The 19630-nt window shown below is 38.4% G+C and overlaps 1 protein-coding gene across 1 annotated transcript in view; it reads right to left on the bottom strand.

The window, feature by feature from the left end:
- Positions 1 to 19630, bottom strand: part of MARCH11 (membrane-associated ring finger (C3HC4) 11) — a 149903-nt gene that overhangs the window by 95574 nt on the left and 34699 nt on the right. The window contains exons 5-6 of the mRNA XM_011947464.1: positions 19490 to 19629; positions 18140 to 18295 (exon numbers count right to left, since the gene is read on the bottom strand). Of these exons, the coding sequence (XP_011802854.1) occupies positions 18140 to 18295; positions 19490 to 19629 (296 nt within the window). The remainder of the gene's footprint in view (positions 1 to 18139; positions 18296 to 19489; position 19630) is intronic.

Below are 19630 nucleotides of genomic sequence, written 5' to 3'. Positions count from 1 at the left end.
CACACTGGCTTATTTTGAAAGGGTTTAAACTTTTAACAGATGATCTAAACCAGTCCACTATGAAAGCAATCAACCAAATTCAGGAAACCCAGACAAGGGCTGCATGGAGAGTACTTATCCTAAAAATGATCTGTCTTCCTTCCTGCATGTGTTCATAAATAGCACATCTTATTCCTCATGAAATGACCATTGCTTTTCTCCTGAATAAAAGATTCCTAGTAATCCACTTATGCTTATGGATTCTGAGAGTTAAAGGTTTTAAGTTATGGATGACATTTCCCATCTTATTTGGGAAATGGATTACTCCATTTTGGTTGACTAAGTACCATAAGCTCAAACAAAATGTCTCCATATTGTTAAAAGTTTTGCAGAGGAAGGAATCTTCACCCTTTAAAACTCCTTTATATTCATATTCACTGTCAATGGCAAAGATTCAAAAAATACGGGCTTCCCAGCATCTTACCACACTGATAAATGGAAGCCATTTATTTCAAATGGAGTCTGGAAGCCCAGATATCAATTTGTGTAGCTCCAGGAGCAACATAAAAAGTTATTTCCCCTCTTTAAGCCATTGTGTGTCTTTTCCAGTGGCCAAGTCGTGTACAAGCCACTTCAATATCTCCCAATTACATTATCTTGAAAATTACAGCCTCAAATATTCATTCTCCAAATAGCCAAGTTCCTAGAGGGCATTCAATGATGTGATGAAGCTTCTCTTTAAAATAATCCATCTCAGAAACTGTGGGCTTTTAACAGAAAAACTGTACTTGTCCAAGGAGAAAACAGGTCTAAAATTATTTTTTATTCTTGTATTATCACTGTATTTATAAAAATGGACATTAAAAATAATTGCAATCCCAGGTAGACCTAATTTATCATATACAGAGGTTTTTGAAATCCTAACGCTTTGATAATTCTATAAATTAAATGCTTAAAATGGCAACATACATATTTTAAACAACTCAGGAGGAGCAAATTGACCACCTTTTTCTCAGAATCCAGAATTCATTTTCACTATTCTTTTTCTCTTAATGTCTGTCTGATTGTACTCATTTTTTCCATGCCCCTAACACCAACGTCTCACTATAACATACTAGATATAAAATAGATTGAGAAAACTGCGCCTTTATCAAGGTTTTTACATACTGATATAAACTATAAAAGTATAACCTACAAATATTGACCTCTCCAGTTAACTCATGGAAAACTAAAACACAGAGTAAAATATACTTCAGAAGGAAAACAAGCCATGGTAAATATTCACTAGCATACCCTATTTCTAGAAGGCAATATATTTTTTAAAATCTGTCAATGAATTCAAAGATCATGGATTGGTAGCCTTCACTGCCCATTCTATGTAAAATTTTAACAATTATCGCTCAACAATTCATATCCCCCTTCATTGCCCAATTTTTTTCCTTATGATTAGTTCTTTCACTAGGAATTTCTACTTATATATTATCAGTCTGTTTGCAAGGTATGAGTCTAACTGACATTTTGTCTTTTTTGTTTACTTTTTTTTTTTTTTTTTTTGAGACAGAGTCGTGCTCTGTCGTTCAGGCTGGAGCGCAGAGGCGCAATCTTGGCTCAGTGGGGTTTTACCATGTTTGCCAGGACGGTCTCGATCTCCTGACCTCGTGATCCACCCACCTTGGCCTCCCAAAGTGCTGGGATTACAGGCATGAACCACCATGCCCAGCTAATTTTTTTATTTCTGGTAGAGGTGGGGTTTTACTGTGTTTGCCAGGACGGTCTCGATCTCCTGACCTTGTGATCCGCCCGCCTCAGCCTCCCAAAGTGCTGGGATTATAGGCGTGAGACACCGCACCCGGCTTGTTTACTTTTATTCATCCCCAGTTCCTAGAATACTGGCATCTAGTAGGTAATTAATAAATATTTGTTGAAATATTAAATGGATGAATAAATGAATACACAGCAAACCCAAAATATAACACAATTTTATGTATTGCAAGTCTTGTTCTAATAAGACTAGGAGTCAAGAATCAATAAGAGACCATCAAATGCTAGGCATTTTGAAAATGTTACTTGATTTCATTCTTCCAACATTAAGAAATTAAACATAGAGGCTGGGCGCGGTGGCTCACGCCTGTAATCCCAGCACTTTGGCAGGCCAAGACGGGCAGATCACGAGGTCAGGAGATCGAGACCATGCTGGCTAACACGGTGAAACCCCGTCTCTACTAAAAATACAAAAAAAAAAAAAAAAAATTAGCTGGCCGTGGTGGCAGGTGCCTGTAGTCCCAGCTACTCGGGAGGCTGAGGCAGAAGAATGGTGCGAACCCAGGAGGCAGAGCTTGCTGTGAGCCGAGATGGCACCACTGCACTCCAACTTGGACCACAGAGCAAGACTCCATCTCAAAAAAAAAAAAAAGAAATTCAACATAGAGTGGCATTGTTGCTTACACAGCTAAGTAAGTGGCTGAGCTGAAATCTGGATTTGGTCTTCATATGGCCAAAGTCCATGCTTTTTTTATTATATTACACTGATCCTCATACTGTCTCAACTCTTCTAAAAGATGTATAACAAATTTTTAACAGTAGGGTGCTTAAGTTACAAAAGCTAATTGTGTCAACATAACTTCGTAATCAAGACACTCTGGAGGTGCAGAAGAAGCAACCAACTGTGAATGCCAATAAGAATTTCCTGTTTACTAGAAAAGAACAGGTTTCCACAACTCCTCGGTTGCTCACAACAGGTCTCAGGTGGTGGCGGAAGGGGAAAGCAGGGAAAAACAAAATTGTTCCTTCACAAGTTATGGAAGAGGACAATTGTATAAATGCATAGGTGAACAGAATATTCACAGCAATTCCATCTAGGGATTAAAAAAAACATTATCTCAGACAGCACATATTCACCATGATTAGGCAATCTTAGACTGTGCTAAATTGATAACATCACAATCAGAAAGCAATTCCTACAATATTTGATTTTCATAAGGCTGTATTTCAGGAATAACATCACACAGGTCCAAAATCCATTACCCTATAATCCAACGATATGCTTTTTGTAAGAGGCACACTTTATATGCGAAAACCAAATAGGTTTACAGTAAAAGGATGAAACAATAAATCATACAAATAGTAAATAAAAGAGAAATTGAGTAGCTATATTAACATCAGGAAAAACAGACACGAAGACAAAGCTTGTTATTAGAGTGCTATGGTTTGAATGATGATGTTCCTCTAAAATTTGTAGGTTAAAACTTAGTCATCAATGTATTAATATTAAGAGGTGGAGCTTTAAGAGGTAATTAAGTGATGAGGGTAAAGCTCTCATAGATGGGATTAGGGCCTTTGTAAGAGGGCTAGAGGGAGTAGGTTTGCTTTCTTCTGTTCTTTGCCATGTGATAACATGGCATTTATCCCCCTTTTGACATTGGGTCCCTTCCATTAAGTGAGGACCCAGTGTCTGTCCCCTCCAGAGGATGCAGCAACAAAATGCCACTTAGAAGTGAAAGCTGGGCCCTTACCAGACACCAAACCTGCTAGTGGCTTGATCCTGGCCTGCCAGCCTCCAGAACTGTGAAAATGAATGTCTGCTATTTATTAAATTACCCAGCCTGGTGTAGTTTGTTGTAACAGCACAAACAAACTATGAAATAGAGACAAAGGACATTCTGCAATAATCTAATGGTCAATCCATCAGGAAGATATAACACTTAAATATATTTGCAGCCAACAACCGAGTCTCAAAATATGTGAAGAAAAAATGGACATAATTGAATGGAGAAATAGACAATTCAACAGTAATAGTTGTAAACTTTGATACCCCACTTTCAATAGACAGAAGATTAACAAGGAAATAGAAGTCTTGAACAACACTATCAGCCACCACACCTAACACTATAAATCAGCTACCCCATACAGGCATCTACAGAACACTTCCCTCTATAGGACAGGTCATATGTTAGGCCAAAGTCTCTTACCCAAAACACTTTCGGCCACATGTGTCTCAGGATTCCAAACTGTCTGGATTTTTAAAATATAATATGGTGCATTTTCAGTATATTATAAAACATCCAAACCACCATCAGGATTTAGGTGAGCACCCTGTAGCCAATCACAATATTTCTACAGCAAAATATATAATAACTATTGACCATAAATAAAATAAAGACTATAAATAACTTGAAGTTAAAGTCCACATGTTTTTGCCAAAAATAAACTGTAAAACAAAATTAAAAACCTATTGCTTCTACTTTAAAGGCATCTTTCAAACATATCCATTTTTCCTCATCCCTGCCATCATCCTAGCATAGGTCACCATTTTGTCCACCAAAGGAACATTTTAACAGCATCCATGCTTCTAGCCCTGCCTCTCTCCAGTCCAGTCTACACAAAGCAACTGAAGGCATCTATTACATTATTATTATGTTATTTCTCTGCCTGAGACTCTCCAACAACTTCCCACTGCTCTTGAGTGAAACTCCAATTCCTCATGACAGCTCCTACGCCTCCTCACTCAAAGCTGTCCAGCCACATGGTCCTTTTATTCCCTCAAACACACAGTCCTTCCCTGCTTAGAGTCTTTGGTGTCACTCTTCCCCTTCTAGAATGCTCTTCAAATAATAATTTTTCAAAGGTAGGATCATCATCAACATTTAGGTCTAATCTCAGACGTCACCTCCTCAGACTTTCCCTACCCCCTCTATCTAGTCTTGGCCTTCCCTGCATTTTTTTATTACTTTTTTTTATTTTTTAATATTTTTATGATACTTTATGTTCTAGGGTACATGTGCACAACATGCAGGTTTGTTACATATGTATACATGTGCCATGTTGGTGTGCTGCACCCATTAACTCGTCAATTACATTAGATATATCTCCAAATGCTATCCCTCCCCCCCCCCCCCGCCCCACAACAGGCCCCAGTGTGTGATGTTCCCCTTCCTGTGTCCAAGTGATCTCATTGTTCAGTTCTCACCTATGAGTGAGAACACGCAGTGTTTGGTTTTCTGTTCTTGTGATAGTTTGCTAGGAATGATGATTTCCAGCTGCATCCATGTCCCTACATAGGACGTGAACTCATCCTTTTTTACGGCTGCTTAGTATTCCATGGTGTATATGTGCCACATTTTCTTAATCCAGTCTGTCACTGATGGACATTTGGGTTGGTTCCAAGTCTTTGCTATTGTGAATAGTGCCGCAATAAACATACATATGCATGTGTCTTTATAATGCTCATCATCACTAGCCATCAGAGAAATGTAAATCAAAAAACCACAATGAGATACCATCTCACATCTGTTAGAATGGCGATGATTAAAAAGTCAGGAAATGACAGGTGCTGGAGAGGATGTGGAGAAATAGGAACACTTTTACACTGTTGGTGGGACTGTAAACTAGTTCAACCACTGTGGAAGACAGTGTGGCAATTCTTCAAGGATCTAGAACTAGATACCATTTGACCCAGCCATCCCATTACTGGGTATATACCCAAAGGATTATAAATCACCCTGCATTATTTTTGTTTGTTCGTTTTAACAAACTTCATTTTAGAGTAATTTTTTATTTATATAAAAGTTACAAAAGTTGTACAAACAATTGCCACACACCCTGAACCCAATTCCCCTACTGTTAATATTTTACATTGCTACAGTCTTATTTGTCACAACTAATAAACCAACGCTGGTACATTACTATTGACTAAGCTCCATACTTAGTTCTGTCTCATGACCTTTTTCTTTCCAAGATCCTGTATCCAGAAGACCACATTACATTTAGTCATCATCTCTCCTTAGTCTCTGGTTCGTGACAGTTTCTGAGACTTATCCTGTTTATTCTTCAGCTTTGAGAAGTACTCCTCAAGTTATTTTGTAGATTGCCCCCAATTTGGTTTTGTCTGACGTTTTTCTCATGGTTAGACTATAATTACGGGTTTTAGAGAGGAAGACCACAGGTGAAATAATCTCATCACATCATACCAGAGGCACATGCGATCAACATGACTTACCAGTGATAATGCTATCAGTTATCACTGATAATATTAAACTTGATCACCTTGGCTACGTAGAATTTGCTAGCCTTCTCAATTGTAAAGGTATTTCCACATCCTTTCCACTCTACTATCAACCTACTCTTTGGAAACAAGTCACTAAGTACAAAGGATAGGGGGAATTGAGCTGTACCTCCTGGAGGGGAGATTATATACATAAATTATTTGGGAGGCGAGAATTTTACCATTGAAGCACCAGTGCAATTATTTGGAATTCTGTAAGGGAGACTTGTCTTTTCTCTCCCATTTATTTATTTGTTTGATGATTTATTTGTATTGGTGTTCACCTACAGATTTTTATATTATAGTTCATGTTACAATCCAAGCTAAATTGTTGCTCAGATATTTCCAGTTTTAGTCACTAGGGGTTCTTCCAGGTTGGCTCTTGTGTCCCTTTGATGACTTATCCCTATTGCTTTTGTTTTTTAAGCACTTCTTTACAACCTGGCACTACAAGGAGCTCCAGTCTCATATTGCATGTGACTATTTTTTTAATTGGAGAATGATGTTAGAAACTGACGTCTGGTGCCAGGTGAGCTTATTCTCACTCAGGTGCCACTAATACTGAACCCTCTCAACAGATAAGAGCTAGAAAACATATATACGTATACTAATCAAAGTATAAGCACATATGTGTAAATATTTCATTTTATTTATTTATTTTTTTTGAGACGGAGTCTTGCTCTGTCGCCTGGGCTGGAGTGCAGTGGCCGGATCTCAGCTCACTACAAGCTCCGCCTCCCGGGTTTATGCCATTCTCCTGCCTCAGCCTCCCCAGTAGCTGGGACTATAGGCGCCCGCCACCTCGCCCGGCTAGTTTTTTGTATTTTTTAGTAGAGACGGGGTTTCACAGTGTTAGCCAGGATGGTCTCCATCTCCTGACCTCGTGATCCGCCCGTCTCGGCCTCCCAAAGTGCTGGGATTACAGGCTTGAGCCACCGCGCCTGGCCAATATGTGTAAATATTTCTATATTTAACCATGTCTATCAAGAGAGACAAAATGGATCATGTGATACTTGATCAGAGTGGAATACATCGATATAAACTCATGATTTGCTTAAGCCTGAGTTTATATAAACTATAAAAATCATTTCTATCAACATAGAAATTGTTACATATAGAAACATTTACAAATACATATAGAAATTTATATATGTAACCTTTATATATATTTCACAGATATGTAAATTTCTATCTGGTTACATATATTTCTATATGTAATCATATAGAAATGGTTACATATATATGAAATATAGAAATGATTACAATGCATAGTCAATATAGAAATAGCTACAAATATATAGCTTATATAAACTCATGCTTAAGCAGAGCATGAGTTTATAAGAATGTACCCCACTCTAATCAAGTATCACATGATCCATTTTAGCATACTCTTTTTAATCATCCAGTATATTCGTCAGGTTTCACCAGAGAAGCAAAACCAATAGGATGTGTGTGTGTGTGTGTGTGTGTGTGTGTGTGTGTGTGTGTATGTGTGTATGTATACATATGAGTGTGAGGAACATACAACGATGTTCATTTACTTATGAAGAGTTCATGTTCTAACATGACTCCATTGTAAGCTGAGGAGCATACTGAATGCATATCAGTTTCACACCATCATGAAACTGAAAAATTGTAAGTCAAACCATTGTAAGTTAGGAACTGTCTGTATATACACGTGTGTGTGTGCGCGTGTGTGTGTGCATGCATGTGTGTAAAGAGAGTAACTATAAGGAACTGGCTCACACAACTATGGAAGCTGACAAGTCCCAAGATCTGCAATCAGAAGCTGGACACTCAAAAGAGCCAAGATTGTGGTTCTAGTGCAAGTCCAAAGGCATGAGAATCAAGAGGGCTGAAAGCACAGATCTGAAAGCCTACTAGTCCAAAGGCTGATACATTCGAGACCCAGAAAGATTCAGTGTTTCAGTTGAAATCCAAAGAAAATAATGATGTTCCAGCTTGAAAACAGGTAAGCTGAGTTCTCTCTCAGTCAAGGGAAGGTCAGCCTTTTTGTTCTAGTCGGGCTTTGAACTGACTGGCTGCAGCTCTCCCACACGAGGGAGGCCATCTGCTTTCGAGTGTGCTTTGTCTGTCTACCAACTTCAGTGTTCATCTGCCCAGAAACACCTTCGCAGACATACCCAGAATACTGTCTGACCAAATACCTGGGCTCCCCAGGACACATAAAATTAATTCTCACACCCAGTTTATTTCCATTAGCATCATTAACACAATCTATAATTAGCTAATTTTTGTATTTATTTGCTCCCTTGTTTACCTTCTGCTCCTTACCATCGATAATTTAAGTTCTAGAAGCAGAGGCCCTGCTTGTTGATAACCAACTCTGTAACTCTATGACCTAGAACAGTGTCTGTTATGTAGTAGTGGTTTATGTGTTGAATAAATGAAAAAAGAATAAAAAAGTACCAATTATCAATTTAAAAGTACCCATTTCTACTACCGGTAATGTAGTAAAAACAACAAAAAATACTTTGAGGCTACCTCTGGAACATGAGTAAAATCATCTTCCAGACCAAAATATAAACAAACACACACCGATCCGTCACTGTGTCACATTATATGAATAATCATGGATCCATCATCACTTCATACTGGAATTCTCCCCACAGGCAATTCAAGGTATGGCTGGTGTTTTTCCTTGAAGCTTACTGTAGTAGAGTTTAATCATGTCCACAATAAAGAAGCATATTTCTTTTTCAAGTTTTATTTTCTGTAACAGATATTATTTTCGGTCTTAGTGGTATTCAGCTTGAGGGGAGTAAGTAGACAGGAGGCAGGGAGATTCATCACCCATCCTTATATGTTTCACCAAATCACTCAACATCTTTCCAATATCAAAGCATCTTTCATTCCATAGCCTAGGAACCATGTCACCCACAGCTACCCAAAAAATTCTGGCACAGTTAGTTGTAATCTTGTTGGCTTAGCATGTTTTAATGTCTTTCAACTACTTCTCAAATTGCTGAAAACCTTGTCTAGATTTGAAAATGAATTTAACAGAAGCTATGATAGTATGACTGAGAGAGACCACTGTGAAAGCAAAGACTGTTTAGGAGGAGATGGAAAGGTGGTTTTGCATTCAAAATTTCTTTCTGCTTCCAGGGGAAGAAAGCGTGGTGTGGTTGGCCCTAGAGAATGCCACGCAGGCAAAGCCTTCCCCCTATTCACTATGCCCTTCTCTCCATGGGGCTGGAGGTCTCACTGGAAACCTCCCACCTACTCATTCCCACACAGAAGATGAGAGTCAGATGATGTTAGGAAAAGGAAGAAAGAGATGGAAGAAGGATAAGACAGATATTTACTGAATGCTCAATACAGGCCTGGCAAATCTTGTGCTCTTTACTACTCTACGATTTGTATTTCCTTTATTTAAAAAAAAATAGAGAGGGCCCTTGTATACATATTTATTTCTTTTTAAATCTACAAATACAACATAGGAAACAAGTTAATACTAGGGAGAGAGTTGGGGGGAAAGAGAACAGGGCAAAAGTATTTCCTGCGGGCTCTGGAAAAGTGGTTAATAAGAATATAAGAAAAATCCCCTCACATTGTGTGAAAGAGGCTTCCTTCTTAAAAGTCTCTTCTAACAGATTGAACAAACCAAGGCAAGCCTATGTAAGCGTTCTGAAACAATCCCTTATTCATTTGAATGATTCTGTAGCTCAGAGTCCTGACACAAATGGAGTAGGGAGATGGAATCTTGTACAACCACAAGACCATATTAAACAACGGAGTGCCTGGAGGGGTTCCTGGAATAAGAGCTGGATACTTATGGGCGGCATCCCCCCAACCCCCAACACCCCAGGTCCAAATTAAGCACTTGGCCACCCGCACCAAATCAGTATACCAAAAAGTGAAGTAAAACTAAAAGGCACATGAAGGCAATAATGGAACTCTATCATTGCAATGAAGGGACATCCACTGTCCAGGTGTCATCGGTCAAAATGAACCAACTCAAAGAGGTAAAAACTAGAGAGAGAGCATCTTTTTAGACGGTAGTTTTCAAAGCATTCCACTCCTAAGGGAAGGATGGAATAAGAAATGTGTCCTCAGTAAGTTCCCTTATTGACTTTGCCGATATAGAAATGTTTCCGGGTTTTTGTCATATCTTCCCAAATAACAGGTTCCAGTCCACTTCTTCTTGCATCGACTTCATTTGGCTAAATCATGTGGAACAGCTTTTGAATTATGAGTTACGCTCATAGGGAAGATGTTGTCAGATATCCAAGAATACAGAAAGCACAAACCACAATGCAGTTTTTCTTGGCCAACTCCTCTGTCTGCCATCCATTTACTTGTAATTGTAGATAATTATCTACTCATCAGTCCATTCCCTGCTATTCTGGAGGGTCGGAAGTACTCTCATTCTGCCCTCAGAGTCATCGCTTTCTACTCTCAGAAGGTCCCAAAATAGAAAGAAGCCGAGTTTCCTTCATACCAATCCCTTTAGCAAAATACCAGTCACATCACAGCACAGCTACATGCCAAGGCAAAGCAGGAAATTAGTGAGGAGGAAATAGCCTGTTCTCTGGCTACATCTCCCCAGGTTTGAGTATTATACTCACCGGTGGAAAATCATTTTTGAAGTTATGCTACAACTGTGCAAACTGCTCATCAAAACAAGTCACCTTGTTTTCAGCCAGGTGGCAGATTTCACACCAAAAATTTATATCCAGTAGATGCTCTTAGCAGCTCATCTATATCCATGATCATACGGTAAAATTTCCAACAAATTATTCAAATTCCCTGAACAAATGCTAGAAGAAACCCTTCAACCAGTGACAATCTCAAGAAAGCGAGGGTGTCACACATGGGTAATTCCACATTCACAGTCTTTTTCCATGACATTTTATTTTTTGAAAAGAGCAGATATGTCTTACTGGAAGCTTGTATAAAAAAAAAATTTTTAGGTTTAAAAAGACAGATCCCTGTGTTACTCTCAAGGCTTTTTTTCCTATGGTCTGAAGAACTGAACATACTTGCCCAGGCAACTTGAGAATAGCATTATTAGAAGATCAACTTGAGATACTAGTTGAAAATTAACAATTATTAGATGGCTCATGTATGAGTAACGAAAGCAATTTGATTTCCCTAAGTCATATTCTCGCTGCAGAAATAATATAACCTCCATGGTTCTGGCCACCTTACAAAAACACTCAGGTATGCATCTATTCATTCATTTATTCATTCATACCATAAATATTCATTGAATGCCCACAAAGTGGCCAAGAAAATGAATGTCAGCAATATTGAGCTGTGTTATATAATGTGCTCTAAAACCTGTCCCACTCATTGCTATGCTTGTCCCTCAGAATGAAAGATGAGAAACCTAAACAAATTAAAATAATCTCATTTCAAGACATTCAGAAGGGAATATTCCAAGGATATTTATTGGACTGAAGACAGCCTGGGGCGGGGTAAGAGCATTGTCTAAAATGTCTTCCAGGACTCACAGAGAGGAGGACAGTAGCCTGTTCCAAGGACACTTATTCTGAGATGCCCCTGCTTTCCACTCCTGACTTAACCAAAGTGACTCCTCAGAATTCAGGATTTGAATCTGATATGACCAAGAAACTGTTTCAAAGAAGCAATGGTTTTAATATTTAATACTGAGAAGTTAATAGCATTTCATTATGGAGCTAAAATGCCACCATTTTCTAAGTAATGTAAGTTTAGAATAAGTTCATTCAAAATTACAAAGAAACATAGAAATTTATAAACATCCCACCCACTGAATTTTCTAAGAGGCCATAAAAACCTAAGTCCAAATCAATACTCCATATGCTTAAATTACTACCAAATGCAGCTGGGTGAACCCAGCTTGCCGCCTGTTTTTGTGTGGTCCATGAGTTTTTATATTTTTACATGGCAGGGGAAACATTTTTTCTAAAAAGAATACTCTTTCTTGACACATTAAGATGATATGAAATTCAAATTTCAGTCTCTATAAGTAAAGTTTTACTGGAACACAGCCATGCTCATTTATTTATACAGTGTCTATGGCAGTTTTCATACTAGGACACTAGCTTATAATGGCCCTCCTAGCCTAAAATATTTCCTGTCTGACCCTGCAGAGGAAAAGTCTTCTAACCACTAATTTAAACAGTAATACAAATGTTATCAAGTGAAGACAGTTTGGAGCCAATGACAAGGCTCCTCTACCCAACCACTGCCAAATCTTCTTGCCATCCTGACTTGCTTTAACCCATGAGTCGACCCACTTCTGCCTAAGATGTTCTTTCTTCTACAGGAAGCTGGGTGAGGGGCAAACAAAGCACAGAAGAAGAAGGTGTCCAAAGGGAAATGCACTTCAAAGGACTGGAAAATGTAGAAAAGTAGAAGGTGTGCAGAGACGGAAGTCCTGAAGGGTATCATCTATAGGGTCCACATTGTCCCCAAGCCTCATTCTAAATAGCTTAGAAGCAAATACCAGGGCACAATGCCCTAAATGACCTTTGGCTCCTTTTACCACTGTCTCAGAACCATCTGGCTTAGGGAAATTGTAAAATCACTGTACATGTAGTCTGTACAGTAGATAAGATGGTCATAGTAATATACAAAGTAAAATTTACATATTTTATTCAGCGGAAAATCATTCATCTCTTCTAGGGAGTAAAATACAGATTCTTATGTTTTAAAAATTAGTAAGCAAATGAAACAAAAATAACTCCTAAGGTGAGAAAATTGCCTCGTGATGTGCTGTTCATTCTGACATTTTTAGTCACCTACAAAATATGCCAGGATAGACATTTAAATCTTACATCTCAGCATTGCTTTTTAGTTATTCAGGCATGGTAATAAAAAAAATCTCCCCTCAGCTTGTTGTTTGTTATTAAATCTGCAGAGAATGGAAGTAAGAGCAGCACTCAGAGAAAAAGTCAAAGGGGTGGCTCACTGGGTCACAGGCTGCACATATGCAGACATTTTTAAGCCATGAAATGCAAATGTCTTGAATGATTTCAAATGACAGCATGCAATGCAGATACAGTTCATGCTCTGATGTTTTCTTGATACATTTTCAAAACCAAAGTCAGTTTTCAATGATAATTTGTCAGCTCCTCCTACCACATCAGCTACACCCTACTAGCAATCAGTTCTGAAGGTGGAAATGCCCCTTTCATGATGGAGTCCCATTTAGAAAAATAATGACCACGGGTTCCTCAGAAAGTTAATTAAAGTTCTATGTATATGTTTTACAAGAAGGAAGGTCTGGAAGCTGTACCTGAAAAGGATAGCCAAATAAACCCACCTGCTAGCTAATTCCCCTCTGATTCAAATCCATTATGAGGAATCCCAGGGTTTTATGAACATGGATAAAAATGAAAAATAATCTCAAGTCCTTCTCTTTGCTAAGAGATTTCCCAGTCATTCTTACTGCTACAAGATTATCTGCTTCTGACGGTATATTAGAAGAGTTTTAAAGGAAAAGGAGTAAGGAAAAGGCTAATAAAAAATAGTATAGGCCAATAACAATGGCCAAAGCCTAATCCCTGAAAAGGTCTATGGACCACATGCAAGTCTCTAACCCTTCCCAAGTAGGCAAGACAGGCAGATAACACTGGTCCTTTCCTCTGGTGCTCCAAGCAATGAAGGGGGAGGAAGAAGGAAAGTTGGTGACCACCACGATTCCCTGTGACTGATGCTCAGCCATTACCTCTTCTGTGATTGTCCCCCAGAAATCTCAGACTTCTCTGACCTTCTACCTACTCACAGGTTACATGCACCCCACCTGACAGGGGCCGTTCTAAAGCATAAACAAAGTATGGCTGCCTGACCTTGAATAGTGCTGCCCTGTGCTTGGCCACATTTAAGAGCATCTCATTGCTCCAATTATGAGTAGACTCCAATAAGGACATAAATAAGACCCACAGTGAGGGACATCTGGAGAGTAAATATGCTCACCGCATTGAGATCATTATATCTCATTACACTTGCTTTTAAAAATGCTGATTCATTCATCACGGATGTCAATGATTTGGTCAGAAACTGAGGTGGGATCCCAGAAAAAGCAGGGAATAAAAATCCAAGGGTAAAGAAGGATATGGAAAGAGGAGCCATTAACTTCACTTTGAGACACAATGAGAAGTAAACAAGAAGGACCTGTGGAAGTAAGCAAGTGAAAGTCCCCATCTCTAAGCTGACTGAACGGATCATAATATCCAGAGTCAGCATTTAAATGGCATCTGCTATGGGCCAGGTGTCATTCTAAGCATTTCACACATATTAATGTGTCTAATTCTCAAAATAAGGTATAAGACAGGTACCATTGTCACCTCCTTTTTGAAGATGAGTCAATGGAGATACAAAGAGTTTAAGTAGCTTTTCTAAAATAACATAGATATTACCTTCCATTTACATAGCTATTTCTTCGTTTAGACAGTACAGTCTGTCTTTTATAGAAAGTTTAAAATTTCACATACAATACTTTATCCCATAAATGTTATCTCTTCAAAGATCCATCATGCCTCTGGAAAAAATACTGAAGCCATTCATAAACTGGAATATGGCTTAATTAATGTATAATGCTCCCAACATCTCAAAATAAAGTTGATCATATAAGTCCACGCATTTCACTAATTTTGGGCCAGATTCAAAACAGAACTAGCCTTTACTCTCAAATTGTCCTTAACGCATCATCTTGGATATGTTAATAAATAAAATAGATTCTGCCAGTAGATAGGAAGGTAAATGCATTTTTATTACCTCAAATGTCTTAATTAACTCCTACTGCTAATGATATGGCAATTAAGGTTTAACTATGTTGCAAAGGATACATCTGCTAGATTTCTATTGGGTCATACTGCCAAGCATCACTGAAATCCAATAAAATTGGGAGGTTAGACTCCAATTCTCAAAGAATTCAAATCTCAATGAGAAAAACAAGTGAAACTAAGGTGTTAGGTTCACTGCAGCATGTTTTCCTCACACACAACTGTTTCCTGATAACTGCTCTTTGCCTTTCTCTGTCCTCATCTTCCTCTGAGCACAAGGAAATACAACATGGTAATACTCGCTCATGAAAGTGTTTGAGGATATACATCAAGCACCACCGGTAAGTTCTTGCATACACTGTTTTAACCTCCTTTGGTTCAGAGCCCTGGAAGGGAAGTTATGGTGATATGTGCTGATCTAGCTGGACTTCATGAGGACCAAACGCAGAGACCAGGTCAGGAAGGCAGGGCCATTTTAGAAGCTAACACCTATGGTGGATAAAGATAGCCACTCCCTTTAAAAGAAGGGCCAGACTCCAGAAGTGGAGTCTATTTTCCCTTCTCTTGAATCTGAGTTGGGCCTCTGTCTAGCTTTACACAAAAGAATGCAGCAGATGGGGAACCACATCACTTCCAAGGCCACGACTTAAGAGATTTGTAATTTTCACTTTCATGCTCTTGGAACCCAGTTATCACAGGGAAAAGCAGCAGTCACATGGAGGGAGAACTGAGACACCAGGTGACAGCCCCAACTGAGCTTCCAGCCAACAGCCGGCACCAAAACCAGGTCAAATGGGCAAGCCTTGTTGGATGTTCCAATCCGGTTAAGCCTCTGGATGATGATAGCTTCAGGTGATGTTGCATGCAGAGAAAGACATCTCAGCTGACCTCCATCAACCCATAGACTCTGAACAGATCATAAATGACAGTTGTTGTTTAAAGCACTAAGTATTGAGGTGGCTTATTATGCAACAGTAGACAGTCAAAACCTTCCCAAAGCATCTTAGGGATCCAGGTTGAAACTAGTTCCTGCTTGCTACAGCCTTTTCCAGAACAAGTCATGACAGATTCAGAAACATGAAAGTGGCTAGGATGGGACTGAGATGCACACTTTCCAACAGGGTGGCCCTGAGCGAGACTGACTAAGTCTGAATCCTGACTTTGCCTTTTACTAGATAGGTACCTAGTAGAAGTTACTTAACTTTACTGTGCCTCAGTTTCCCTTTGAGTAAAACAGAAATATTCCTCACCTCTTAGATTTGTCATGAAGATTAAATATCTGTATCCATATACGTAAAACGTTTAGAACAGTGCGTGGCAAAGTATTTGTGAATATTATTATTTGTTCTCTGTTCTGGTCTACATCCAAGAAATCACCTGCTCACAAGGGATTGGCCTCACACAGATACAAGCGTATCTGATGTAGTCCTGGAAAGTTATTTCATCTCCAGCATGTTCTGAGCTATCATCATCACATTCATATCAACTTTGTTTCTACATATGATTTTGTAGGTCACTACAACAATCAGATCAGGTTACAGATAATAGTAGTATTTACAGATTTCATAATAAAATTAATCCTAAATATGCTAGTAGTACTGGATTAGTTTTTGGGTTTTAGTTCTGTTTGGGGAAAAGGAAAATAATATGCTCAGTTTGGGGAGTTACTTCTTAAAAATAACTATGGAATCTTTTTTAAATGAAGCAAGAGACAGTAGTAACCAATTCCTTTTGCTATAGGATTAAAATTAGTAAATACTATTTTTCCCCAGCTCTTTATCTCTTCTCTATTTTAAAATGTCCACCAAGTACTTATCTCTATTTACTTCAAAATTAATCATCCCAAATGAATTAACATATAGTTGCCATAAGTTCAAGCTTTTGAAATAGTCTTCTGTTTCAGCCAATGAGTATCTGACCATAGCTCTTCTCATGGAACTTTTCTCTAGAGCCCAAAACTCTCTCATTTCTTATTTTCCCACATCCTTCTATAGATAAAACTGTTGTAGATCCAGTTATACTACCTATATACTGTCTTTGAAAATGGTTTCATCTATTTTTCAAGACAACTGTCATGGATTCATAAATTGATATCCAAGAAGTTCAATCAGAGGTTCTGGGAAAAGGTGTCAGGTTTGTGCCTGTCTTCAGCATGATAATATCACTCATCCATATTATTTATGCTTTCTCTTTCCAAATTATTCATAAGCCCTAGGTCAGCTTGAGAAATACATATTTTCATTTTGTGCTTGCTAATCATGCATTAAGTGGAGACTATCAGAGACGCAAATTAATTGAAAACTATATAAAGGATGCACAAATTTTAAACTATGAAATTTAAATTATTAATGCACTAGTAATTCAGCTTCCAGGTTCCTTCCGCAAACACTAATAGTTCCACCTATATTACATTGCTGAATAAAAACCAAACTGGATGATTTAGACAGCAACAAGGAACACGAGAGTTTATTACATTTTCCCCTCCCAACTTCGCAATTCCCTATTCTTTTTCCTTCCATTATTCCTTTGCCTCTGTTTTGAACCCTATTCTTTTATTTCTACTTGAACTTCAGCCTGCCAGATAACATTAATTACACATTATTCTGTTTTTCCTTAAGATGGCATTCCTAATATTGTATATTCTACCTGTCTGTTCAAAGAACCTGAATCTGTTTCACAATAAATTTTAGGCTTATTTTCCAGGGCATTTGTAGATTTATGTGTATTGTGTTACTATGTGATTAACACAAAAAGTTTAAGAATATGTAAGAACACTATTTCAGTAGTATTATTGAGAGTAACTGTTGCGATTACTTCTGCATCCACTATGTAGCTGAACACAGCAAAGAAAAAATCAGCAAAAATTTAACTGCAAAAGAACATCATATGAAAAAGAAAGCCTGGTTAAGTGGAAAGAGCATTCAGATTAGAACTAATAGGTTCAACCAAAATTTTCATACCAGTAAAGTTTTGCTTTACTTGTATCTGTTCTCCATAAATGGAGCCCACTAGAGCTTAAATGCTTAAGTTAACAAAATATTAATAAAATCAATTGTGTAACATTTCTAATGAATAAAATTGATGTAAGTGGGGGTATAAGTCATTTTACCAACTTGCCTTTTTAGAAAAAAGATGGGTATCATTTTATCAATAAGTAAAAAATTAATGAAGGAAACCATTTAATTAAAATGTCTTTTGAGTTTCTCAGATAAAACGTCATGGCTTTCTCAAAACACATGTTTACAAATTCTAAATCTTGGTTTTACTGTAATTTGCACAAAATGTTTTTAAGTAGCATAAGTAAATATCCTTAGCAATAACTAAGCTTAAGTGCATTCATGTTAACAAAATTATTTCAGGAAAAATAAATGTTGAAACTGCTTACCTGGCAAGGTTGTTTCATTTTAATGGCTATAACATGGTATCTATAGCAGCAGAGTTCACAGGTCCAGGAACCTCTCTCACTGATCCACTTTAGCAGGCACAGCTGATGTGTATACCGAACTGACCCATCACATCGGCAGGGATTCAACAGCTCACCCTAAAAAGAAAACAGCTCAGTGTGAATATTTGTGTCTGTGGCTCTATTTTAAAAACCTAATGCTTCCTTTCTTTTCTTTCAAAGCCATTTACTCAGGATACAGCATCAGGCTCTATCCTAGGAAATGAAATTAAAATTTGATACCTCTGATGGGAATGAAACTAAAGTCTTAAAACTATTTCAAAGATATTACTTACAGTTATGACATAAATGTTCTACCAACATACAAAATGTCTGCAAGATATAGCTCCCAATACCCGTGGGGGAAGGCTGCACTATTAAATCTCTTTAATAACTTTTAAGTGGATGGTCAGATGCATTTCCTCTGCAGTTATTCTTAATCATTGCTAAAGAAAAAACGCACGGCATCCCAGAAAGCGGCATTATGCTTTTATTTTTCTAAATGTAGCATCATAAATATTGACTTAGAGCACTATATTCCTGAAAGCCTGTATATTCTTTTTTTTTTTTTGAAAGCCTGTATATTCTTATGCAATTTCCTTACTTTTAAAAACATTACACCTAATGTTTTCTCAGACCACACATTTGTAAGGGACATATGCTATCCTTTCCTCTGCATGATTACTCTCACATAAGTTTGCATGCACCTACAATGGTGTTTATAATTTTAGAATTGTGTTGCTGACAAAATATAACATACATTGTTGGCATAATTGCCTTTCTTTCAAAGTCCATTCCTATTTATCTTGTAAAAACTATCACATGCTTTTCATATCCATGAGATTAAGTCACCCAGATTTGCAATAAGGAAAGACTCTGCCCTTTCTGGTTGTGATATGACATCCGTCTCAAGATAGATCTGTAGAAAACGGACTTCATCTTACATCTGATAGGTTTGCTTCTAAGCATAAACCAAAATTCATCGAATAATTCACAAAAGGTACTTTTGGCATTATCACTAAAGCACCTGAGGAACATGTACCTGCTAAGCCATGAAGGGAAAAAAAAGTGTAGATGAAATTAAACCCAGTATTCGCCACTGGGACATTTTTATTTGCCTTCACAGGAAGGGAAAGGGGAACGCACACTGGAGCTAGCGCTCACAGGGCAGAACCAGAGGAGCCTGTCTGGAGGCAAACTGGGAGGGAGGCGTGCGCTGTCCGTGGTGCTGAAAGCTTGACCGTTGCGAGCTGGAGCCGCCGCCGGCTGCCTGGGGATCCCGCCGGGCCTTACCTGCTCCGCGCCCTGGAAGCAGATCTTGCAGATGGGTTGGTGGTGCTGGTGCTGGTGCCCAGAGCGCTGGTCGCCGCCGCCACTGCTGCTGCTGCGGCTGCTGCACACCGAGCGCGTCTCGGGCTGGTCTCCGGCGCCCCG

The sequence above is a fragment of the Colobus angolensis genome, unplaced genomic scaffold, assembly GCF_000951035.1.
Source record: "Colobus angolensis palliatus isolate OR3802 unplaced genomic scaffold, Cang.pa_1.0 Scaffold266, whole genome shotgun sequence".
NCBI classification, from domain to species: Eukaryota; Metazoa; Chordata; class Mammalia; order Primates; family Cercopithecidae; genus Colobus; species Colobus angolensis.
This window is presented reverse-complemented; position numbering and strand designations above follow the sequence as displayed.